At 37.7% G+C, this 26,236-nt stretch overlaps 1 protein-coding gene and 1 long non-coding RNA gene across 3 annotated transcripts in view; one reads left to right on the top strand and one right to left on the bottom strand.

Moving 5' to 3' along the window:
• The window catches only part of SNCA (synuclein alpha), a 127,269-nt gene extending 107,213 nt beyond the window's left edge, over nt 1–20,056 (bottom strand). The window contains exons 1-3 of one of the 2 annotated variants that reach the window (XM_024736195.1): nt 19,935–20,056; nt 18,309–18,454; nt 8,939–8,980 (exon numbers count right to left, since the gene is read on the bottom strand). In XM_024736195.1, the coding sequence (XP_024591963.1) occupies nt 8,939–8,980; nt 18,309–18,429 (163 nt within the window). In that variant the 5' untranslated portion in view covers nt 18,430–18,454; nt 19,935–20,056. The other variant, XM_024736196.1, reaches the window with a different exon arrangement.
• Nucleotides 20,057–20,129: 73 nt separating this feature from the next.
• Nucleotides 20,130–26,236, top strand: part of LOC112393805 (uncharacterized) — a 13,688-nt gene continuing 7,581 nt past the window's right edge. The window contains exons 1-3 of the long non-coding RNA XR_003002023.1: nt 20,130–20,198; nt 22,384–22,460; nt 23,235–23,377. This is a non-coding gene — a long non-coding RNA (uncharacterized LOC112393805). The remainder of the gene's footprint in view (nt 20,199–22,383; nt 22,461–23,234; nt 23,378–26,236) is intronic.

Genomic DNA, 26,236 nt, shown 5'->3' with positions numbered 1-26,236 from the left:
AATCTTTCTATATTACCTCCATACAAATATCAAATAAAGGAAGTTGCAATTAAAAAGTTTGTTGCAATTAAATGAAGAGTTTTATGTTAAAGAGGTAAAAGATGAGATTCTGCACTGTTAACAATTTCAAGGTCAACAGAGAAACAAAACAACCCTTCACCTAAACTTTATAACATTTATACTCATAAAGCCTTGGTCTTGCATTCTTACCTATATCTATGTAACGTTTGCCTTCTTTTCTGAGGAATCCGATGAGTTGCACTATGTTAGCTGTTAAGTGTTATGTGCTAGTCACATGATTATTGTACAGATTTCATGTCACCAGTTGGGAGAGGCCAGTGATTAAACAGTAATCATGTGGACAAAACAACTGGGTTTTGAAAACACTATGTAGGTCAAGGAAGCTGAAGAGGCTGTAAGGACAAAGACCCTCACTCCTCAGTCCAGGCAACGTGGGGAAGCAGATGTGACCCTAGAGTCTAAAACCAGGAAGAGTTCACAACAGGTGATATGGTTGATGCCTGCTAACTAGTCATGGCTATTCTCAATGCAAAGTTCAGTTTAAATGCCGGTGAAAAGCTGTACTGGAAATCTCATGTTTTTAAACATTTACAGAATGTTGATGCTTTAAAAATAGTGAATGATGGGCGCTAAGTTTTCATTTTTTTCTTTTCTAAGAACATGAATAGAAAATTTTACTTGAAAATGAACATTTGTTACAAAATCTCAAAGACAAATATAAATTTTGATCTTTTTACAGATTCACTTTTCTGCCAGCCACAAAAGTTTATTTTTATAATTCTAGATTTACATACATATACACTTAATGCACATAAACTGCACAGTAAAATGTACTTTGTACTTCATTATAATCTTATTAGATTTTATCACTGTAAGAATAAGTAAATTAGTTACATTACAAAATGGCAGAGTTTACATATAGCAATGACACACACATTTTAAAAGATTTCTGTTAGACTTGATTTATCTAGTGGCTTATTCACTGACCTCGAACTCCTTTGTTAAAACCCACCTCAAATGTCAACCTCCATGTTAAAAACCTCTCCTCCCAACAAATGTCCTTGTTCCTCCTCCTGTGATCCCATAAAATTTTAGGTGTATCTTTACTACTGAACTGTTGTTTTGCACCATAATTGTTCCTTGCCCAGTATGTCTCTCCACCTCCAGCATGCACATACATGCGTGCATGTACACACACACACAAATACACACACGAACCCCAAAACCCATGTTTACATTTTGTCATTCTGGAGAAGACTCAAAAATTCTGACTTTGTCAACAGTTATCCTTGCAGCGCATCTCCACAGCCTCCATTAGATGGTAGTATTAGTTGTATTCTTTAATTTTTACCACAGGCTCTGAACCTTGAAACGTGGTTATCTGCTTTCTCAACCACATGGATTCTCCTTCAACTATTAAAATGGAAAGTTGTTACTCTACATAAGCTCCCTTCATACAGCATAGTCTACAACTGTCTGATATCCATTTCTTATAAAAAATAATGCTTCATAACATGCCATTTACAGAAGGTCCCGAGAGGGCAGTTTATATATATCTTGGATTGGAACAGAGCAAACATAAGCTGAATACTTGTTTTCTTTATTTGATGATTAATTTTTTCAACATCTTTACTGGAGTATAATTGCTTTACAATGTGGTTAGTTTCTGCTGTAGAACAAAGTGAATCAGCTATACATATACATATATCACCATACCTCCTCCCTCGTGCGTCTCCCTCCCACACTCCCAGTCCCACACCTCTAGGTGGTCACAAAGCACAGAGCTGATCTCCCTGTGCTATGCAGCTGCTTCCCACTAGCTATCTATTTTACATTTGCTAGTGTATATATGTCAATGCTACTCTCTCACTTCGTCCTAGCTTACCCTTCTAGCTCCCCGTGTCCTCAAGTCCATTCTTGAGGTCAGCATCTTTATTTCTGTCCTGGCCCTAGGTTCTTCAGAACCATTTATTCTTTTCAGATTCCATATATATGTATTAGCATACAGTATTTGTTTTTCTCTTTCTGACTTACTTCACCCTGTATGACAGACTCTAGGTCCATCCACCTCACTACAAATAACTCAATTTTGCTTCTTTTATGGCTGAGTAATATTCCATTGTATACATGTGCCACATCTTCTTTATCCATTCATCTGTCAATGGACACTTAGGTTACTTCCATGTCCTGGCTATTTTAAATAGTGCTGTAATGAACAATGTGGTACATGACTTTTTGAATTATGGTTTTCTCAGGGTATATGCCCAGTAGTGGGATTGCTGGGTCGCATGGTAGTTCTATTTTTAGTTTTTTAAGGAACCTCCATACTGTTCTCCATAGTGGCTGCATCAGTTTACATTCCCATCAACAGAGCAAGAGGGTTCCCTCTTCTCCACACCCTCTCCAGCATTTATTGTTTGTAGATTTTCTGATGATGCCCATTCTAAAAGGTGTGAGGAGATTCCTCTTTGTAGTTTTGATTTGCGTTTCTCTAATGATTAGTGACGTTGACTATCCTTTCATGTGTTTGTTGGCAATCTGTATATCTTCTTTGGAGAAATGTCTATTCAGGTCTTCTGCCCATTTTTGGATTGGGTTGTTTTTCTTGATATTGAGCTGCATGAGCTGCTTGTATATTTTGGAGATTAATCCTTTGTCAGTTGCTTCATTTGCAAATATTTTCTCCCGTTATGAGGGTTGTCTTTTTGTCTTGTTTATGGTTTCCTTTCCAGTGCAAAAGCTTTTAAGTTTCATTAGGTCCCATTTTTATTTTTGTGTTATTTTCATTTCTCTAGGAGGTGGGTCACAAAGGATCTTGCTGTGATTTATGTCATAGAGTGTTCTGCCTATGTTTTCCCCTAAGAATTTTATAGTGTCTGGCCTTACATTTATGTCTTTAATCCATTTTGAGTTTATTTTTGTGTATGGTGTTAGGGAGTGTTGTAATTTCCTTCTTTTAGATGTAGCTGTCCAGTTTTCCCAGTACCATTTATGGAAGAGGCTGTATTTTCTCTATTGTATATTCTTGCCTCCATTATCAAGCATAAGGTGACCATATGTGCGTGGGTTATCTCTGGGTTTTCTATCTTGTTCCATTCATCTATATTTCTTTTATTGTGCCAGTACCATAGTGTCTTGATTACTGTAGCTTTGTAGTATAGTCAGAAGTCCAGGAGCCTGATTCCTCCAGCTCCATTTTTCCTACTCAAGACTGTTTTGGCTATTTGGGATCTTTTGTGTTTCCATACAAATTGTGAAAGTTTTTGTTCTAGTTCTGTGAAAAATGCCATTGGTAGTTTGAAAGGGATTGCATTGAATCTGTAGATTGCTTTGGGTAGTATAGTCATTTTAACAATGTTGATTCTTCCAATCCAAGAACATGGTATATGTCTCCATCTGTTTGAATCATTAATTTCTTTCATCAGTGTCTTAGAGTTTTCTACATACAGGTCTTTTGTCTCCTTAGGTAGGTTTAATCCTAGGTATTTTGTTCTTTTTGTTGCAATGGTAAATGGGAGTGTTTCCTTAATAACTCTTTCAGATTATTCATCGTTAGTATATAGGAATGCTAGAGATTTCTGTGCATTAATTTTGTTTCCTGCTACTTTACCAAATTCATTGATTAGCTCTAGTAATTTTCTGGTGGCATCTTTAGGATTCTCTATGTATAGTATCATGTCATTTGTAAACAGTGACAGCTTTATTTCTTCTTTTCCAATTTGGATTCCTTTTCTTTCTTTTTCTTCTCTGATTGCTGTGGCTAAACCTTCCAAAACTATGTTGAATGATAGTGGTGAGAGTGAGCAACCTTGTCTTGTTTTTGATCTTAGTGGAAACAGTTTCAGTTTTTCACCATTGAGAACAATGGTGGCTGTGGGTTTGTCATATATGCCCTTTATTATGTTGAGGTAAGTTCCCTCTATGCCTACTTTCTGGAAAGTTTTTAATCATAAATGGGTGTTGACTTTTGTCAAAAGCTTTTTCTTTATCTATTGAGGTTATCATATGATTTTTATCCTTCAATTTGTTAATATGGTGTATCACATTGATTGATTTGCATATATTGAAGAATCCTTGCATTCCTGGGATAAATCCCACTTGATCATGGTATATGATCCTTCTAATGTGCTGTTGGATTCTGTTTGCTAGTATTTTGTTGAGGATTTTTGCATCTGTGTTCATCAGTGATATTGGATGTAGTTTTCTTTTTTTTGGTATCTTTGTCTGGTTTTGGTATCAGGGTGATGGTGGCCTCGTAGAATCAGTTTGGCAGTGTTCCTCCCTCTGCTATATTTTGGAAGAGTTTGAGATGGATAGATGTTAGCTCTTCTCTAAATGTTTGATAGAATTCACCTGTGAAACCATCTGGTCGTGGGCTTTTGTTTGTTGGGAGATTTTTAATCACAGTCTCTGTTTCATTACTTGTGATTAATCTGTTTATATTTTCTATTTCTTCCTGGTTCAGTCTCAGAAGGTTGTGCTTTTCTAAGAATTTGTCCATTTCTTCCAGGTTGTCCATTTTATTAGCAGATAGTTGCTTGTAGTAATCTCTCATGATCCTTTGTGTTTCTGCAGTGTCAGTTGTTACTTCTCTTTTTTCATTTCTAATTCTACTGAGTTTTCTCCCATTTTTTCTTGATGAGTCTGTCTAATGGTTTATTAATTTTGTTGATCTTCTTAAAGAACCAGCTTTTAGTTTTATTGATCTTTGCTACTGTTTCCTTCATATCTTTTTCATTTATTTCTGATCTGATCTTTATGATTTCTTTCCTTCTGCTAACTTTGGGGGTTTTTTGGTTCTTTTTTCTCTAATTGCTTTAGGTGTAAGGTTAGGTTGTTTAATTGAGATGTTTCTTGTTTCTTGAGGTAGGACTGTATTGCTATAAACTTCCCTCTCAGAACTACTTCTGCTGAATCCCATAGGTTTTGGGTCATTGTGTTTTCCTTGACATTTGTTTCTAGGTATTTTTTGATTTCCTCTTTAATTTCTTCAGTGGTCTCTTGGTTATTTATAGCGTATTGTTTAGCCTCCATGTGTTTATACTTTTTACAGTTTTTTTTCCTGTAATGTATATCTAGTCTCATAGCATTGTGTTCAGAAAAGATACTGGATATGATTTCAGTTTTCTTAAATTTACCAAGGCTTGATTTGTGACCCAAAATATGATATATCCTGGAGAATGTTCTGTGGGTGCTTGAGAAGAAACTGTATTCTGCTGTTTTTGGATGGAATGTCCTATAAATATCAATTAAGTCCATCTTGTTTAATGTGTCATTTAAAGCTTGTGTTTCCTTATTTCTTTTCATTTTGATCTGTCCATTGGTGAGAGTGGGGTGTTAAAGTCCCCTACTATGATTGTGTTACTGTCGATTTCCCCTTTTATGGCTGTTAGCTTATATTGGGTGCATAAATATTTACAATTGTTATATCTTCTTCTTGGATTGATCCTTTGATCATTATGTAGTGTCCTTCTTGGTCTATTGTAATAGTCTTTATTTTAAAGTCTATTTTGTCTGATATGAGAATTGCTCCTCCAACTTTCTTTTTATTTTGCATGGAATATCTTTTTCCATCCCCTCACTTTCAGTCTGTGTGTCCCTAGGTCTAAAGTCGGTCTCTTGTAGACAGCATATGTACGGGTCTTGTTTTTGTAACCATTCAGCCAGTCTATGAGTTTTTGTTGGAGCATTTAATCCATTTACATATAAGGTAGTTTTCAATATGTATGTTCCTATTACCATTTTCTTATCGTTTTGGGTTTGTTATTTTAGATCTTTTCCTTGTCTTGTGTTTCCTGCCTAGAGAAGTTCCTTTAGCATTTGTTGTAAAGCTGGTTTGGTGGTGCTGAATTCTCTTAGCTTTTCCTTGTCTGTAAAATTTTAATTTCTCTGTTGAATCTGAATGAGATCCTTGCCGGGTATTCTTGATTGTAGGTTATTCCCTTTCATCACTTAAATATGTTCTGCCACTCCCTTCTGGCTTGCAGAGTTTCTGCTGAAAGATCAGCTGTTAACCTTATGGGGAGTCCCTTGTATGTTACTTGTTCCTTTTACCTTGCTGCTTTTAATATTTTTTCTTTGTGTTTAATTTTTGATAGTTTGATTAATATGTGTCTTGGTGTGTTTCTCCTTGGATTTATCCTATATGGGACTCTCTGCACTTCCTTGACTTGATTGACTATTTGCTTTCCTATATTAGGGAAGTTTTCATCTATAATATCTTCAAATATTTTCTAAGTCCCTTTCTTTTTCTCTTCTTCTTCTGGGACCCCTGTAGTTCGAATGTTGTTGTGTTTAATGTTGTCCCAGAGGTCTCTGAGACTGTCTTCAATTCTTTTCATTCTTTTTTCTTTATTCTGCTCTGCGGTAGTTATTTCTACTATTTTATCCTCCAGGTCACTCATCTGTTCTTCTGCTACAGTTATTCTGCTATTGATTCTTTGTGGAGAATATTTTATTTCATTTATTATGTTTTTCATCATTGTTTGGTCTTTAGTTCATCTAGGTCCTCGTTAAACATTTCTTGTATTTTCTCCATTCTATTTCCAAGATTTTGGATCATCTTTACTATCATTACTCTGAATTCTTTTTCAGGTAGACTGCCTATTACCCCTGCATTTGTTTGGTCTGGTGGGTTTTTACTTTGCTCCTTCATCTGCTGCGTATTTCTCTGTCTTCTCATTTTGCTTAACTTACTGTGTTTGGAGTCTCCTTTTCACAGCCTGCAGGTTCATAGTTCCCATTGTTTTTGGTGTCTGCCCCCAGTGGGTAAGATTGGTTCAGTGGCTTATGTAGGCTTCCTGGTGGAGGGGGCTGGTGCCTGTGTTCTGGTGGGTTAGGCTGGATCTTGTCTTTCTGGTGGGTAGGACCACGTGTGATGGTGTGTTTTGGAGTGTCTGTGAACTTACTATGATTTTAGACAGCCTCTCTGCTAATGGGTGGGGTTGTGTTCCTGTCTTGCTAGTTGTTTTGCATGGGGTGTCCAGCACTGGAGCTTGCTGGTCAGTGAATGGAGCTGGGTCTAAGCATTGAGATGGAGATCTCTGGGAGAGCTCTCACCAATTCATATTTTGTGGGGCCAGGACGTCTCTGGTAGACCAATGTCCTGAACTTGGCTCTCCCACCTCTGAGGCTCAGGCCTGACACCAGGCCGGAGCACCAAGACCCTGTCAGCCACATGGCTCAGAAGAAAAGGGAGGAGAAAAAAGAAAGAAAGAAGAAACATAAAATAAAATAAAATGAAGTTATTAAAATAAAATATAAAATAATATTATTAAAATTTTTTAAAAAGTAAAAAAAGAGAGCAAGCAACCATACCAATAAACAAATCCACTAATGATAACAAGCGCTAAAAACTATACTAAGATAAACATAAAAATCAAAAACTAGTCTTTAGCATACAGCAAACCCCAAGTCTACATTTGCTCCCAAAGTCCACAGCCTCGATTTTGGGAATCCTAACCACAAGGCCACCAGGGAACTCCCTGTTTTAATTTTATACCCTAATTTTTTATCATAAATATGTATAAAATAATCATGTAAATAGTTTTCTCCACTAGCTGCAAAAATGTAGCTCAAGATAGATCCACTATAAAGTGATAGTAACACCTAGTTAATATATACTATTTGCCTTCAGTATTCTATATATTTATATATATTCATTCACTGAATTCTCTTACAGATGAGGAAACTGAATCACATAGAGGTTATGAATCTTACAGAAAAATCACACAGCTAGTAAGGGGTAAGCAGAAATTCGAACTAAAGTGGTCTTGCTCCAGTGTTTATGGCCTTAACCACAATACAGTATTAATATTCCCGTTTGGGGCTTCCCAGGTGGCGCAGTGGTTGAGAGTCCGCCTGCTGATGCAGGGAACATGGGTTGGTGCCCCGGTCCGGGAAGATCCCACATGTCGTGGAACGGCTGGGCCCGTGAGCCATGGCCGCTGAGCCTGCACGGCCGGAGCCTGTGCTCCGCAACGGGAGAGGCCACAGCAGTGAGAGGCCCGCGTACCACACACACACACAAAAAAAACCCCAATATTCCCATTTGATTTTCCCAATTTCTATTTTATAATTTATCAATAGGAGCATGTTATTTTTCTGAAGGCTTGTTATGTTTACTGTTTTCTGATGATAGGAATTATATTTCTGATTATATCTCTTGTTTTACCATACCTGTCAGAAAGCTTGGAGTACGTACAAAATGAAACTCAATCACAGCAAGTCTGTGGGCTTTTAAGGTTGTTAAATTGTGATTTTTCCCTTGATTTTTCTGTTTCTATCATTATCCTCCTCCTCTTCCTCATTATCACCACCATAATTTTCATAATTTTTGCTATTCATTTACTGTAATCTTCTTACAGACTTATTCAAAATCTTGGTGAAATTAGGCCAAAAAGAGACAATAAGTAATTTACTGATCATCCCAAGGGTGTTTCCTAAAATGTCTTCTGAATCATCAAGGAAATGTTATAATTCATATATTGTAGTGTCAGAATATTTCATTATACACTACAGAAAATTTTAATTCATTCCTTGAAAATGGCAATCCTTATGTGATATTTATGCTATTGGTTTGCCAAGAACACTAAGTTGGTCTGAATACTCAAATCTACACTACTATAAACAATTAAACTGGTTAATTCAATCATCATTCTTGACAGTTACACACATTGTGCTTTATTTATTTACAACAAATACTTAAACTATTTAAAAATATTTAATAAAGAATCAAGATTTTTAAAAAGGATTAAAAAAAAAGAATCAAGATTAAACAAAGCTGATGTTCCCTAGAATGCTCCTCTATGGGCAGAGTGGTTATTTATATTTACATTCTGAATGATCAGTGCTAGGGCTATACTGCTTACTAGATATTTTCAATATCATCCCTGGATATAAGCTCCACAAAGCTTACCTGTTGTCACACCATGAACCACTCCTTCTTTAGTTTTGGATCCTATAAAAACAAACAAATTGAAACCGTAAGTCTCAAAGTCGCCTTTACTGCTAATGAGCCACTTTGAAATACATCTAATGGAAAAACAGTATCTCAATCTTCAGAAGCCCATGTGTTAAGATATCCTCAGGGGGGAAAAAAGTCTAAAACAAAGAAATCCAGCAATCACTACAGCAAATAGAAGAAAGCAAAGCTAACAGGATACTTTCCAATTATGATTTTAGCACAGAGTGATGACTTTTCAACCCCTTGTGTCCCACTTCCCACATCAACTTACAGAGGGGAAAAAAATGTTGAGATAATACTGGGGCTGGGTGGGTAGGTGATTTTGCATTCAGAATTGCAGAAGTTCTACCAAAGTACAATACAAAAGAGATTAGGTAACCCATGAAACATAAACAGATGGGGGAGCGAGAGAAAGAATTCACATTTGTTGACCACCTATTATGTAAAAGGTATTTTACATCTCATCTCATTTAAACTTTGTAATACCCATTTCATATCATGCCCATTTTATTCCTTATGAAGCAATTACAAATGAAAGTTAAATGATTTGCCTAAAGTCACACAGGTAATAACTGGCTACAACCACATTCAAATTAAGGGCTCTATGACCCTAAGCCCATATTTTCTACGAAGCCAGGCAACCCTTTAGAAGGAATGCAGTACTTTATCATTCAAGTATGATTAATGCCAGCTTCAAGAAGTGGCAAGAGAGGAATTTCCCCCAATTCTTGACCATTACTAAGCTTTTACACAAGTCATTTATTAATATGTGTCATTAAAACTAAGTTTGTGAACAATTTTATTCATAAGCCCTTTAATGTTGGATTTTTTAGTGTAATTGACACCAGCTTTTTCATAAAATGTTTTTGAATAACAACAAAATGAAGATTCATTTGAAAACTACCCTATAAGTCAAATAAAGTAGTTCTCACTGAGTATACTAGAAATAACTGTAAACACATTTTACAAGAGGAAAAAAGTGTAAGAGAGCCTCAGTTCCTTATCAAATAAAAATCCTTACCAACAAAATTAATATATAAGATTAATTAAATAATCTCTAAGAAGCTGGTTCTTGAACTGGAGAGTGCAGCAGAATCAGTTAAGTGGAAGCAAGGTTAAAAAATGTTGACTATTGAGTCAGGGTTTCAATATTCACTAAATATCCGGTACAGATATTTGCATTTTTAACAATCCTCACGATCTACTGCAGGTAATACATGGATCAAATCTGAGAAACACTGGTCTGAGGTAGTTTCTAGTTCCAAACTTATTTAGAAGTGCATATCAATGATATAAATAAGATGATGACCAATAAGGTGATTTAAATAAATATACATGATCATATTGAAATTTTTCTTTGAATTTTTTAATAAAAATATATAAATAAGGCATTAAGTATCACTTGCATGCATTATATTTAAACTTACACTGTACAAAACAGTCCAGCTGAGTTTCTACATTTAATAAAGCAATTTAAGTATCTTTAAGAACTTCCAATTTGAACGTATTTAAGGACCTCTAATAAATATAGAGCATAAAATGAAATACAGCCTTGTAGTTAAGAAAGTGAGCTCTGGATTCTGATTTTCTAGATTTAAATCTTCACTTCACTACATAATAAACAAATACACATCACACAATCAACATGAAGATCAAAGCAAATAATACATGCACAGGTCTTAAAACAGTGTTTAGTACATAGTACTTAGTAAGTGATAATTGTTATTATTTTTCTTATATAATATTTGTAAAGAGATTTTCAGTTTAAAACACAGGACAAATCACCATATCATAAACTCATATAAATGAAATTGTGCAGTTGTTAAATACGTTAAAGGTTACAGGATAGTATTTTACATATATGCAATATGAAGTGTGTGTGTGTATGTTTCAGGCAATGATCACTTTGCATAGTATTGTGGAATCATAAAATGACTGCACATAAAATGACTGAGGTGAAGCTATAGAAAGTGATCTTAATAATCAATGAGGAAAATTCTGATTAATCAGTGATAAAAATGACTGTTGTTCCATGACCTTTAAAATTTTCTGTCAAAACATTAAAAATTCCTCTAGTCATTTTAAAATGTACAGGGAAATTAAAAACTAAGTAAAGTAATATTTATTTTGTGTACTGTAATTTAAAACATTGACAAGTGTTTTATTTCTTTGTAAAAAACTTATGAGTGGTTTAAACAGTGCTTGTCTTCTCCCCATTGTATAACTTTCAATATTAAGCTGAGCATCTTTTCTAGGTCTTAGAAAGTTTTAATACTCCTTCATAAGTTTGGGTCAGTTTCCAAAACCTTAGCTTTTGTATTTTTAATGTCATGATACATCTCTGATGGTTTCTTTCATGTGAGGTGTTTATATGGCACCACTTGCTCTGGGACAGCTTCAGCCTACTCATCACAAACACATTTTCCATTTATGTTGATACCTTCACCTTCGAGAAGTTCCTCTGGCTGCATATCAAGAGTCTCCTGAATGGCAGCAGTATCCACATTCTCACAGTCAGCTATTCCTTCTATAAATACATTTATGTCTGATTCAAATTTTACTTTCAGCATTTTTCACTTCATTTCTTTGCTGACATTCACTTCTTTGGTCAATTTCCTCTTTCAATTATGCATCTTTGTAAAATATCCTCTGTGTTTATCATTGGGAGGCAAGGAGGTAACTTAACTATGGGCTTTGCTGTCTGTACAAACTGAATAACAGATCATAGAGCCACTGCCTGTTACAACGGACTGATCACAAATAAACTTTGAAAGAAGTCATGTGATTTGGCCATGGATCATAAATAATGAGTTTCTGTTACTTATGTAGTGATTGTGGGCTAAAGAGCTAGGAGCAAAGTTTATACTTTATGTAATAACTCACAGTTTATGTATTGCGGTGATAGAAATTTGAACTGTACTGTTAGGGACTGGTTTTATTTAACTGACTGTGGTAACTGAAGTTCATGTATACTGGAACTATGCAATTGTATTTAAGAGAACAGTTCTTATCACTACCCACCTGCCACTCCTTGAACCCCTTATTTCAAAAAATGACTAGTAAAAAAATTTTTAACAGTTGGCCTGTGGTCTTTCCTCTCTACCTCAGTTATAACTGATAATTTGATCTTTGGCTAAATCATGGAATGTATCCTGAATTAAGATACGTGAAAGTCTTGAGGAGGTTGCTTAAACCAATGAACTTTTTTTGCTGTCATAATTGTTCATTAGTGTATGTTATTGATGATTAACCTTTAATTGATGAATAATCTGTAATTGAAAAGATATAGCTACAAAATAGGTGCCAAGTGGCTATGTGACTAGTAACATAGATGGATAGATAGAGAGATAGATAGAGAGAGAGACAGATAGGTAGGTAGAGTTCATAATAGATATAGCTGAAGGGACACTAGATCTGATGGCTTCCCTGAGCTGAGGTGGCCCACACCCATTCCCCTCTTGTCTCTCAGGACTTCACAAAGCTACAGAGTGGAGGAGGTCAGAAGTCATGCCTAATCTTTGCAAGGACTCAGTTACGCTATTGTGCAGTTATGCTGACTATCTGAATACGGTGGAGGTGAAGCATATTGTGACTTGGGAGCTTGATAGCAATCCACAGTCTTGACAACTGCTACTTACTGAGCAGAGTGTCACTGGAAGGGTTTTGAAGATTTGCCTTGCCTTTACTGTTACAATACTTGACATTACATAAAAAGAACTACTTTTTTTTTTGCTTTTGAATTTGATTCTCAATTTATAATTTCTAAGCTATTTGATTGAGAAATTTTTTGTCCGTTAAGTTGAAGTAGGTTGATCGAAAATTTATGTACCAAGATATCACAAAAGGAGAAAAAAAATCACAAAAATAACACTGATTCTTTTGTTTGTTTGTTTTTTTGCAGTACGCGGGCCTCTCACTGTTGTGGCCTCTCCCATTGCGGAGCACAGGCTGCGGACGCGCAGGCTCAGCGGCCATGGCTCACGGGCCCAGCCGCTCCGCGGCATGTGGGATCTTCCCGGAAGGGGCACGAACCCGTGTCCCCTGCATCGGCAGGCAGACTCTCAACCACTGCACCACCAGGGAAGCCCCAACACTGATTCTTATGGTGATTCTTCAATTAGTTAAAAGATAGTTGTCAAAAGCATAATACTGTAAAGGAATGAGGTTACTTTTCTCATGAGGCTTAGGAAAAACGTGTGCCAAACTTCTTCAGCCATAAGTGAAATTAGAAAAATTTCCTTAGGCATTTCTAATCTTTCAAGCTAGTTATTGATAATAGTTCTTGTAATGAAGGATGAAATGATAGAAAGAAAATATATTGACAAAGTAATTATTCTGTTAGAGAGTTTATTTGACAGTAATAACCATAGCTCCTACATATAAAAGTGTGTTTTACAAAAACTCTCAATGAAATATTAACAAATCAAACCCAACAATGTATAAAAAGAATTATATACCACAGTCAAATGGGATGTATCATAGGTATGAAAGGCTGGTTCAGCGTTTGAAAGTCAATTAAGTAATTCATCACATCAGCAGGCTCAAAAAGACAAATGACATGATCACATTAATAGATGCAGAAAGCGCATTTGACAAAATCCAACGCTTATTTGTGATTAAAAAAACTCCAGTCACCTAGAAATAGTGGGGAACTTTCTCAACTTGATAAAGAATATCTACCAAAAAAGCTCCAGCTAACATCATATTTCATGGTGAGACACTAGAAGCTTTCCTACTAAGACCAAGAACAAAGCAAGAATATCCCCTTTCACCACTTCTTTCAACATCGTATAGGAAGCCCTAGCTAATGCAATAAAACAAGGAAATATAAGGTATCAGACTGGGAAAGAAGAAATAAAACTGTCAAGAATCAACAAAAAAATCTCCTGGAGCTAATAAGTTAGTACAGAGAGGTTGCAGGATACAAGGTTAAAAAGTCAATCACCTTCCTATCTACCAGTAATGAACAAGGAGAATTTGAAATTAAAAACACAATACCATTTAACATTAGCACCAAAAAAATACAATGCCAGCATATAAATTTAACAGAATATATACAAGATCTATATGAGAAAAACTACAAGGCTCTGATACCAAAATCAAAGAACCATATAAATGGAGAGCTAGCTATTCCATGTTCATGGATAAAAGATACAATATTATCAAGATGTCAGATCTTCCCAACTTGATTTATAGTTCAATGTAATCTTAATCAAAATCCCAGCAAGTTATTTTGTGAATGTTGACAAACTGATTCTAAAGTTTGTGTGGAGAGGCAAAAGGCCAAAAATAGCCAAAATGGTAATGAAGAACAAAATTAGAGGACTGACACTAGCAAACTTCAAGACTTACTATAAAGCTACAGTAATCAAGGCAATGTGATATTGGTAAAAGAATAAACAAATAGATCAAGGGAACAGAAAAGAGAGCCCAGAAATACACCTACATAAATATAATCAGTGGAGTTTTGACAAAGGAAAAAAGGCAATAAAATGGAGCAAAGACAGTCTTTTAAACAAACGGTGCTAGAACAACTGGACATCTACATGCAAAAAATAATTTTATACACCAACTTTACACCCTTCACAAACAAAAAACCCAGTATATATCATAGCCTTAAATGTAAAATGTGAAACTATAAAACTCCTAGAAGATCACATAGGAAAAAATCTACATAACCTTCAGTATGGCAATGACATTTTAGCTGTAACACCAAAGACACGCTTCATGAAATAAATCATTAATAAGCCGGAACTCATTTAAATTAAAAACTTCTGTGAAAGACAATGTCAAGAGAATGAGAAAACAATCTACAGACAGGAAAATATTCATGAAAGATATATCTGAAAAAGAACTGTTATCCAAAATAGACAAAGAACTCTTAAAAATCAACAAGAAAAAAAAAAAGAAAAAAAAATCAACAAGAAAGCAAACAACCTGATTAAAAAATGGGCCAAAGATCTTAACAGACACCTCATCAAACAAGATGTGCAGATGGCAGAGAAGCATTTGAAAAGATGCTCCACATCCTATGTCATCAGGGAAATGCAGATTAAAATAACAATGAGATGCCACTATACACGTATTAGCATGGCCAAAATGCAGAACACTGACAACATCAAATATTGCTCTACTTAGAGCAACAGGAACTGTCATTAATTGCTGGTGGGAATGCAAAATGGTGCAGCCCCTGCAGAAGACAGTTTGATGGTTCCTTTAAAAACTAAACATATTTTTACCATATGACCCAGAAACTGTGCTCCTTGGTATTTACCCAAAGGAGCTGAAAACTTATGTCCACACAAAAACCTGCACAGCAGATTTATTCATAATAGCCAAAACTTGGAAGCAACCAGGTGTAGCCATTAAAAGACATGGAAGAACTTTAAATGCATACTATTAAGTGAAAGAAGCCAATCTGAACAAACTACATATGATTCCAATGATATGACATTTTGGAAAAGGTAAAACTATGGAAAGAAAAAGATCAGTGGTTGCCTGGGGCTGGGGGACACTGAAAATATTCTATAAGATATTATAATGATGAATACATATCATGATACATTTGTCCAAACTCACAGAATATATTATACCAAGAGCAAACCCGAATGGAAACTATGGACTTTGGATGATTATGATGTGTCAGTGTAGGTCCATCAACTGTAACAAATGTACCATCTAGTGAAGGATGTTGGTAATGGGAGGGGCTATGAACGTATGGGGGGAAGGGGTACGTGGGAAACCTCTGTACCTTCTTCTCAATTTCTCTGTTAACTTAAAAACTGCTATAAAAAATAAAGTCTTTAATTTTTTAAAAGTATGTTATTATCATTCATATGTTCTGCTTTATTATGACATTCTCACAAAAACTCTGCAAGGTAGTTGCATTTATCCAAATCATATTTTTACAAATGAGGAAAGTGATGCTCAGATATGTTAAGTTACTTCCCCAGTATCCTAGAGGTAATAAGTGGTGTAGCCTGGAGTGGAATTTAAGTTTGACGCCAAATCTATGTTTTCTTCTTCTTTATCAGGAGTCAGCAAACTACAGCCTATAAGCCAAATAAGCTCTCCAGCTGTTTTAGTAAGTAACGTTTTATTGGAACATAGCCACCCTAATTATTGTCTATGGCTGCTTTCACACTGTAAGAGCAAAGTTGAGCAGATGAAACATATATCATAGCCTAAAATATTCACTATCTACCCCTTTACAGGAAAAGCCTGCCAACACCTGAACTATACTACTATGTCTTCACATGGTCACTCTTCATCCTGAATCCTGTATTTGTATTCAACTTTTAATTGACTTTAAAACATAACTGATGAATAGTTTATAGAATGCACCATGTTTTAAATACCAAAATAAACACTGAAGGTGATGTTTAAAAAACACGTGTCACATAAACAAATTAAAACTTCATCTAATAATCTCAGGACAAATAACAGAATTAACCTCTAAAAAGTAAAATAATTTTATTTGCCCAAACTCATAGTTGACAATGAAAACAAATACAACGCTTTCCAGATGATAATCCTGCTTATTACCTGGAAAACTGCAATATATTAATTTAATATTCAGTATTTTCTGGGCTCCTTACAAACTAATAAAGTGGATATTATCATACTAAAAAAATCTTTAAAGTTAGTAAGTTATAAAGTAACTGAAATCAAAGAATAGTTGCAAGCATGCACTTGCACAACTTGGAAAACTGAGGACAAATGTGAAGATATTGATTATCTGCACGTCACTGATTCAGTATCCCAAATTCCCTCTGAAAAGATGTAATCCGCACTTCACAAAAACACGTGAAGTTAACTCATCAATTTTTTCCCTCTTGTAACATCTTTTAATCCAATGAATATATGTTTTAAAGTAAAGAGTAATTTAACTAGAGATCTGTGGTAAGATTAAGCCAATACAAAAAGAGTCTATGAACAGTGAGAAAAAAACAGGAGAAGGATTCATAAAAATCATTCCAAGTATAACTTTTCTCCAGCCCATCGATGTTGGAGAGATGGTGTAGCTTTCTTTCACCCCACAGACACAGGCAGAGTATTCTAAATGCGCGCATCCTCCGCTTCATTGCTCATCCTTCGGCTACTGTTGCTACAACTGCCACCAGAGAATGTGGAAGAGCTCAAAGGAGAAAGAGGAGAGGCAGGATGGGCAGTGGGTAAGTGTATGTGTGTGTGCGCGCATGTGTCTATCCCTGTGCATGAGTGTGTGCCTGCTTCTTCCCCAAAGAGGTTGAGGTGATTTGTAAAATAACACCCAACCTAACACAGTTCAAGAGAGTCAGGGTCTGTAAGAATACTCCAAGGTGGGAATTTATAAACAAGTAGAAATAATAAGCATCAATCTCATCATTTATTGTGTGTATCACTTGATACACAAATGAAATATATAAATGTCTCGGAGATATCAGCAGCCTTTAAGCATTTTCTTGAGCTTAGTCCTCGGCTTACCAAGTGGTAGCAAGAAGTAACTCCACCAAAGACTTTTTTGTCCTTTCCTTTCCAGGGCCACAGAAGGTCTGTCTTTACATATCTCAAGGTCATATCAAAGTCTTATTTTTAAATTAGAATACACTGAAATTAGCATATATTATACATGATGATAAAAGAAATCAAAAGCCCATGGATGAGTCTGATTCTTAAAATAGTCTCGATTATTTTTTAAGACTGAGTTTTAAAAACTGTCCTCGGAGCTATAGTTACTTACGCATAGAAACATTCATTTTAAAAAAGAAACCAAGTCCTAAGTATTACTGCAAAATTAAATGATCTGGAAAAACAAAATAGCCCCACTTTTTACTATAGCCCAAACACACACACATTTACCTACCTACACATACCTCTGATTCAGTCCATCATTTTGACAAGTGAAGATGCAAAACTGAATCAAGCGGGAAACACCAGCATTTAAAACATCAGTCAGGGCTTCCCTGGTGGCGCAGTGGTTGAGAATCTGCCTGCTAATGCAGGGGACAGGGGTTCGAGCCCTGGTCTGGGAGAATCCCACATGCCGCGGAGCAACTGGGCCCGTGAGCCACAACTACTGAGCCCGTGAGCCACAAGTACTGAGCCTGCGCATCTGGAGCCTGTGCTCCGCAACAAGAGAGGCCGCGATAGTGAGAGGCCCGTGCACCGCGATGAAGAGTGGCCCCCGCTCACCCCAATTAGAGAAAGCCCTCTCACAGAAACGAAGACCCAACACAGCAAAAATAAATTAATTAATTTTAAAAATAAATAAATAAAACATCAGTCATCGTAACGCATCAGTCATAAATAAATAACCAAGTGACACTTGGGTCTTACCTACCTACGTAGAGAACACCCTCTTTTGTCTTTTCCGCTGCTTCTGCTACACCCTGCTTGGTTTTTTCAGCAGCGGCCACGACTCCCTCCTTGGCCTTTGAAAGTCCTTTCATGAATACATCCATGGCTAATGAATTCCTTTACACCGCACTGGAGAACACAAAATACACTTTGAGAACTTTTGGGTAAAACAAAACGAAATTAGAACCACCCAAGGTAAAAACCACTGAAAGATCAGTAGACTCCCCAAAAGTGTGGGATTCTTTTAAGTGTACCTCCATTTCCACCATCGGACAAAGCAGCCTTTTTTTTTTGGTTTTTTTTTAGCTTTTGCATTAAAAATTTAGCATCTCCCATCCATCTTGGCTGGTAAAAGTCTAGCCGCCTAAACATGGATTAGGATGAATCATCTCAGCTGTTCTTACAGCCCTTCCGAAGTGGAATTACATGAAAAGATGGACCCCTCTTTTAACTTCCCAGGGTCCAAATGGTAACAGTATAACTTAGAAGTGCGTTTAGAAGACAGGTTACAGGAAAAGTAAAAGGAGCTGGGGTCACGGGGTCAGGGACACTCTCTTAAAATAAATCCCCGAAGGCGGCTAACAGGTCAAACATCAGGAGGGCAAGGGAGGGAACTACTCACTCTGGGTGTGGCTGAACCTCAGCGCCCCCGCACTCGCCCTAATCCACCCCACCACGCACCCTGCCCTCGGCCATCTACCCTGCGCAAGCAGGCGCGCGTTCACACCCGCGGGCAGTCTCGGGATGCGCGCCAGCTCCCCGAGGGGGCGTTCTCCGCGCGCTGATCCCGCCAGCCACCCGGCGCCCGCACCTGTTAACCCCTTACCACCTGCTGGCTTGCCCTCTTTGCTCTTCCATTTAATAATTTGCCAAACACCGCTTGTTTACTTAACAAGAGAGAGCGGATTGCGGGATTTAAGGAAAGCGGAAAATAAAAGTTGAATACTCATACTCCACCGAGCATCCTGCCTTTCCCAAAGAAACAGCTTACCCCTGAGAAGCCGGACCTCTCAGCCTTTGAGGACAAGACGCGGGGAGTACCGGAAGCAGAAGGAAAGCCAGGTGGATTTACTTTCCGCAAGCTCACCATTAGGTATAAGAACCCACCTCCGGGAGAGACTCGACTACGGCCGGTCCTCACTGCAGCACCAACCCCGCCTCCCGGGCGTTCGCAATGACTCTTCTCCCACCAGGTTTTCTCCATGATTTCCCAGGCTGCCCGTTTAGATCCACAGGTACTTACCTGATTCCCTCGACTCCTCAGAACTCGGATTCTTTCCCCACCCGCACTTTTAAAAAATGTAAAACAATTCCCAAATATTATTTAAGTGGGAGGAGAGAGGATGAAGAGCGCACAGGAAGGGTGGAGGTGGCACCAGAAGAGGGATGGTCCCCAGAGGAGGCGGCTGTCTGCATAACCGTGCGAGGAGAGGCTGGGGGCGTGGGACGCCAACCCGCGAACCCGGCGTCGAATTGCCACTCCCCGTCCCCCGCACGGGAGGATTCGAGAGAAGAAGACAGAAGGTCTCAAGGGAAGGCAGGGAAAAGAGCGCCAAGGACGCACAAGGCGGGGCTCGGTCCCCGGGTCAGCTCGAAGGCCGGCACACACCTCACCCCGCGTGGCCGCGCGCGCTCGCTCGCCCCCTCTCCTTCTCCTCCTCCCGGTCCTTCCGTCTCCTCCTCTTCCTCGTCCTTTTCTCCTCCGCTCACCGCCCCCGCAGCTGATTTGTCAGCTCCTCTCCCCGCCCCTCTCCCGGCGCTCGCCGCTTTCCCCGCCGCGCGCTCTTCACTCCTCTTCTCGGCTGGGGATGGGGGGTGGAGGAAGGCTGGCCCTCCAGCTCCGGCAGCCCGCCAGGTCCTGGGAGACTGGAAGGTGGGGGTGTTCTGGGGCTCACTTCAAGTCACGGGGGCTCTTGCGGAGATTCGGAGCGGTTAGGCTTGGACTGATGTCTCTCCCTCTTTCCCATCCCCCCCCCTCTTCCCCGGCTCCGCCTTTTCCTCTGGTTCCTCACGTGGACCCCCATGTCAGAACCAGCCTGGGGAAGTGGAAGTCTGGGCGACCGACCACCAAAGATAGAGCCAGTCTCTCGGGGAGCTGCTGAAGGAGACAGGCAGCGTAGGAAGGGTGCTCCCATCGGCACTGCCAGAGCACGTTTCCCTCGGATCGCTGAAATTTGATTAATGGTCGTAGGACACAACGTTAACGATGCTTTTGTTTAAAGAGCCTCCAGATGAACGTTTGCTCTTAACCTCTCATGAGCCCGAAATGGTCTCGCGGGTGGAGAGAAGACGAGTAAAGAAGAGTTACAGGTTGAAGAGGCAGGAGGAGGCTCGTCAAATCCTCTTCCCACCCCCACTCTCACCATTTTCTTTTCCACCAAACAGCGGCGGCCAGACGCTGATTTTCCCATCAGTGGAACAAGGAAGGAATAGTCTCCCCAGCCGTCGAAACCAAGCGGCTGTAAAGCTTTTCGTTCTCAGAGTGGAATTTACTTTGCAGATTCAAGGGCCTGGCTGGAAGAGACAAATCCAGCGTGATTGAGTCTCCTGACCCAGCAGATGCAATTTCTTCCGCCCCTTCTGCAAAGGGAGATTCTACACACCACTCACCTTTCCGACTTCTGATTCCCGTTGTCCTCGGTGCTGACACGCTACCGCATCCCACACTCAGACACACAGGCAGACACTCGCACGGGTTTCAAGACAATTTTTGCATTGCTTAATTGGAGGGAGCTGGAGGGAGAACAGGTGTTCTGGATCACACCGGAATGGAGACCCAAGCGCCTCCCCGTAACAGATCTGCCTCTGCTTTTTTTTTGCCTGGAATGGGAGGATGCTTTTAGAGCTGGAAGGGGAAAAGAAGTCTTTGCTGTATGTTTTTTTTGTTTGTGTTGTGTTTATTTTTTGTAGAAAAAAAAAAAGCTTTCTCTGATCCTTGCACTCACATTCTGAAATGGGAGTAAAAAGGAATTTAAATCTACAAAACAGCCATTTGAAACCAAAAGAGACTGGGAGCAAGTATATTTGTTGCTTAAACAACTCCTTGCATTATCGGTGGGCGCATTTGAAAAGTAACCTTTCCAAAACGCTTATATTTTGTTTCCTTGGGATCAGAGAAAGTAGGTTAAACTTGGGAGTTGGATTGCTTTCTGGCTTTGAGAGCTTGAACAAGTTATGTCCTTCTTCTTCTGTTCAGTTTTCTCTTGTGAAGGGAGATGAACCAAAATGATCCCTCTTTTTTCAACTTTTTATTATGGGAAATGTTCAAACATATACAAAAGCAGAGAGAATAAAGAACTCTCAGTGGAATATCACCCAACTTCCACTACTTTCCAATGCACGATTCATCTATATTCTCATCCACTCCCCATTTTTACCACTACTCCCTTCCCCCATTTTTCCTTACTAAATCCCCAAAATTGCATATATCTTTTCATCTGTAAGCAATTAAGCATGCATCCATAAAATATAAGAACTATTTTTAAATAAACACAATAATGTTTCGATGGTCTTTTTTAAAATATAAGTAAAATTTACATGCAGTGGTATGTTCATCTCTTTATAGTGTTCCTTTAAATCAGTTTTGAAAAATATATGCATTAGTGTTATCCTCACCATTTTGAAGAAATAAAACATTTTCATCCCTCAGAAAGTTCCCTCACACCCCTTTTAGTTGTACATATTCTAGAATTTCATAAAAATAAGACCATACATTATGAACATTTTTATTTGTATGTCTCTGGCTCCTTTCACTCAGCCTAATACCTGTGAAGTTCATTCATGTTGTTGCATGAATCAAGTTTCTTTTTATTGCTTCCGAATGTTTCTTTTTATTACTGCCAATAATAAATGTTTTCCATTGTGACCCATCACAACTAGTTATTTAATATAAATATTTGAGGAATATTTAATATTCAATGATATGACATATTTATAGGTTAACAGGGACCTCCTTGAGAAGTCAAAGGGGTGAGTAAAGTGACAGATATTTTAGGCCCTGTGCAGACCAATGAGAGAATTATTTTCAAGCGGTCGTTACATTTTTGTGCTTCTTACAGGTATGATTCCGCACCTTTATATGGTACATTATGCCTGGCAAAGGACTAATGTATGATCATTTAATCATAACAAGTGGGTAAGTTAAGTTTTATTATGTATCTTTTGTAGACAGGGAATCTGAAGCTCAAAGAATTTTGGTAAAATGCAGAAATTGCATAGCTCTTAAGTGGCAAAGCTGAGATAATCCAGCAGGAACTGTTCCAAAAGGCACAATCGTCTCCTGAACTGGCAGTAATCTCTGGAACCTTGCAGATTGGGCACGGCATAGGGTGGGAGGTAAAAAGTGGGACCCACTTCTGTTAGAAATAGCATTTGAATTTGGAGGTGACAATGGAAATCAAGGAGAACTTATGTTCTAAAACATTGCATTCATATTTGAAATGTTGCCATTTCTATATTGGTAATTATAGGGGAAGATGATTCCATCACCCACAAAAAAGAAAAAATTATAAAATAATTTTTTGTCATTTAAAATTTTAAGTCTATATTTTACTCCTTTTTCTTACCTTTCAAAACTCTTCACATTAGCATTATTTTTTTAAACATCTTTCTTAGAGTATAATTGCTTTACAGGGGTGTGTTAGTTTCTGCTTTAAAGCAAAGTGAATCAGTTATACATTTACACATGTCCCCGTATCTCTTCCCTCTTGCATACTCCTCTTTTCATCCCTTAAAGTGCCTTGGACAAGTAAGCATTCAATAAACTTTTAATTACTGGTGATATTAATAGTGACATTCCTTATATTCTACCTGGATTTTCTTAGCCCAGCAATCCTAAGGAGGCAGAACTACTCGAGGACAAAGAAGGGAACCGAAAGTTAATAGATTTTTTTTTTCTTTTCATCATTAGGTGACAACATAGCCTTGAGAAAATTTGTAACTGTTTGAATATAACTTTAAAATTCAAACTACAAAAAAACCAAATTAACTCACTGAATGGCCTGTACCTCATAAGGAATATGGAAGGATAACCTATTGGGAGGCATTACTGATGTGCGTATTTTGTTAATGACTACACTCATGTTTGTTTTTCTCTTTGACAAATGAAATCTAAATATCTTGCTACTTTTTAATAGGATTGTTTTATCTGAGTTTAATAGAGTAATTTAGCTAAAGATTAACAGTCTATGAAATGCATGATTAACCTAGGCTCTCTTTATCTTCCCCATAAAACAACTGATTTTTTACGTGTGCCACGTGCTAAGCTTGAGCTTGCAAAGTGGAACGACATGAAAAATACGGAAGCTTCCCGTGACCATATACTAAAGGAAGGATAAGAATTGATTGAATGTGTTTAAGTAAGGAAAATACAATCTTTACTGTCTTTGAATAATATTCCATATTTGTCGTGAAACACAAGGAGCAATGTAATGTGGATTCTTGGGCCTCTTGTTTCTCTCTGTCTGCACCTTCCTCTCATCTTCAGTAGATGTATGGAAAACAGGAGACAGTGAGATCTTGGTAGGCTTCTCTTGTCACTTCATGGTGGGCACAGAAGGCAGAGCCTAATGCACACAGTTGGGATGGCATTGTGTGTGATTTTGGAAAGGGGTTGCACTTGAGACAGGGTTACTCCAAAGAAATAGGAAAAACAATGAAGAGGACATATAGGGTTCAGAGAAGATTATTTAATTTGACCCCATGGACAACTTCATGTTGTTTCTACGATACCCCATGCAGCAAAAAATAATTGACATTTATTCCAGCACGATGTATTTATCATACTTATTAATACTGTAGTATATCCTCAATAATGTCGAATGACCATAATTTGTAACCACAAGAAAGTGCCATGTGAAAGATGTAAAATTCAATTGGACATCATTTTAAATAGCCTTGTGGGTTTTGGTGCTAAGAATATTCAGACATGCAAGATTCTATGATTAAAGCCTTTAAAGCTAGGTAGAAAAGATGTTTAAATATTGGGGGATCCAAAAGTTCAAATAGATGGCCAACAGGCACATGAACAAATGCTCAACATCACTAATTATTAGAGAAATGAAAATCAAACCCACAATGAGGTACCATCTCACACTGGTCAGAATGGCCATCATCAAAAAGTGTATAAATAATAAATGCTGGAGAGAGTGTGGAGAAAAGGGAACCCTCCTGCCCTGTTGGTGGGAATGTAAATTGGTGCAGCTACTATGGAAAACAGTATGGAGGTTCCTTTAAAAACTAAAAATAGAATTGCCATATGATCCAGCAATTCCAGTTTTGGGCATATATCCAGAAAAGACGAAAACACTAATTTGAAAAGATACACACACCCCAATGTTCATAGCAATATTTACAATAGCCAAGGCATGGAAGCAGCCCGAATGTCCATCGACAATACTACTCAGTCATAAAAATGAATGAAATAATGCCATTTGCAGCAACATGGATGGACCTAGAGAGTATCATACTAAGTAAGTCAGACAAAGATAAATATCGTATAATATCACTTATATGTGGAATCTAAAACAATGATGCAAATCAACTTATTTATGAAACAGAAATAGACTCGCAGACATAGAAAATGAACTTATGGTTATCAAAGGAGAAAGGCAGAGGGAGGGATAAATTGGGAATTTGAGATTAACATATACACACTACTATATATAAAATAGATTTAAAAAAACAAGGATCTACGGTATAGCACAGGGAACTATATTCAATATCATGTAATAATCTATAATGGAAAAGGAATCTGAAAAATAATATATACTTTGCTGTAGACCTGAAACATTGTAAATCAACTATACTTCAATTTAAAAATTTTTTAAATTAAAAATGAAACGAACAAAAAATTCAAATAACTTTAATATTTGAAGGGAAAGCATATTTATGAACTCAAGAAGTGAGTAAGCATGGTAGACTTTCAGAAAGTAGAGGAACTGGGTACAGGTTAAATGCAGGGACTTATCTAGGCTCTACTACTTTGTAGCAGGACTGAGAGCAAGTATCCAAACTCTCTAACCTCTAATTTTCTTATCTGTAAAATGGGGATGACATCTCATGTGATTGCTGTAAGGAATAAATAATATGCTTTTTAGGAAAGAACCAAGCACAGTGGAATCTCTCAATACAAGAGGCAATTATTGTTATCTAGCCTCTATATTTTAGGGTGCCCTAGGAAACACTGTTTTCCTTGCAGTAGTTTTCAACATTATTACCAGCCCTCCCCAACCTCCCTTCCCACCACACACGCCCGAGGTATCTGATGCCTCCCCATCAATAACTTTGCCTTACTATGGCAAGGAAAACATTTCCAACCAGGGATGGAAGTTGTGGGGAGATGAGAGTGTGGGGAGTCTAGAGACATTGATAGAGGTCATTAGCAGAAAATCTGCCAATATCTCTTTTCTCTCCTTAATGTGTAGATTACAGTAACAACATCACTCATGGCAATTTGCCTCAGGACCCTGCAAAAATAGAGAAATAGAAATATATCACTGTCTTTATTGATAGTTTTACATTCTTGGAACCTGGTTTCTTTAAAGGGGTGGTGGCAGAGTTCTGTTTGAATTATGTTAATTTTCTAAGAGAGAAAAATAAAATGATACAACAAATGGTGTTCCAAGTTTGCCAGACTCATTGTGAAAGCAACCCTGAAGGCTTCAGAATGAATATCCAGTTCAGAGATAAACTCAGCCTCTCATGTTCCAGCTGAGTGAAGAAAATGGACAGACTGATGGGACAGTGACAGACCGACTTATACTTTTCAATAGCATCTGTGTGCAGAAAGGCACAAAATAAATGGATGAAGAAACATTTCAGGAAAATTAATGTTTGCGTATGATGTGTTAAACTGACGTTTTTTGGGTTTGTTTTTTTTTTTTTTTTTTTTTTTTTTTTTTTTTGGTACCC

Source organism: Neophocaena asiaeorientalis, unplaced genomic scaffold (assembly GCF_003031525.2).
Source record: "Neophocaena asiaeorientalis asiaeorientalis breed wild unplaced genomic scaffold, Neophocaena_asiaeorientalis_V1.1 scaffold7, whole genome shotgun sequence".
In the NCBI taxonomy this organism is placed as follows: domain Eukaryota; kingdom Metazoa; phylum Chordata; class Mammalia; order Artiodactyla; family Phocoenidae; genus Neophocaena; species Neophocaena asiaeorientalis.
This window is presented reverse-complemented; position numbering and strand designations above follow the sequence as displayed.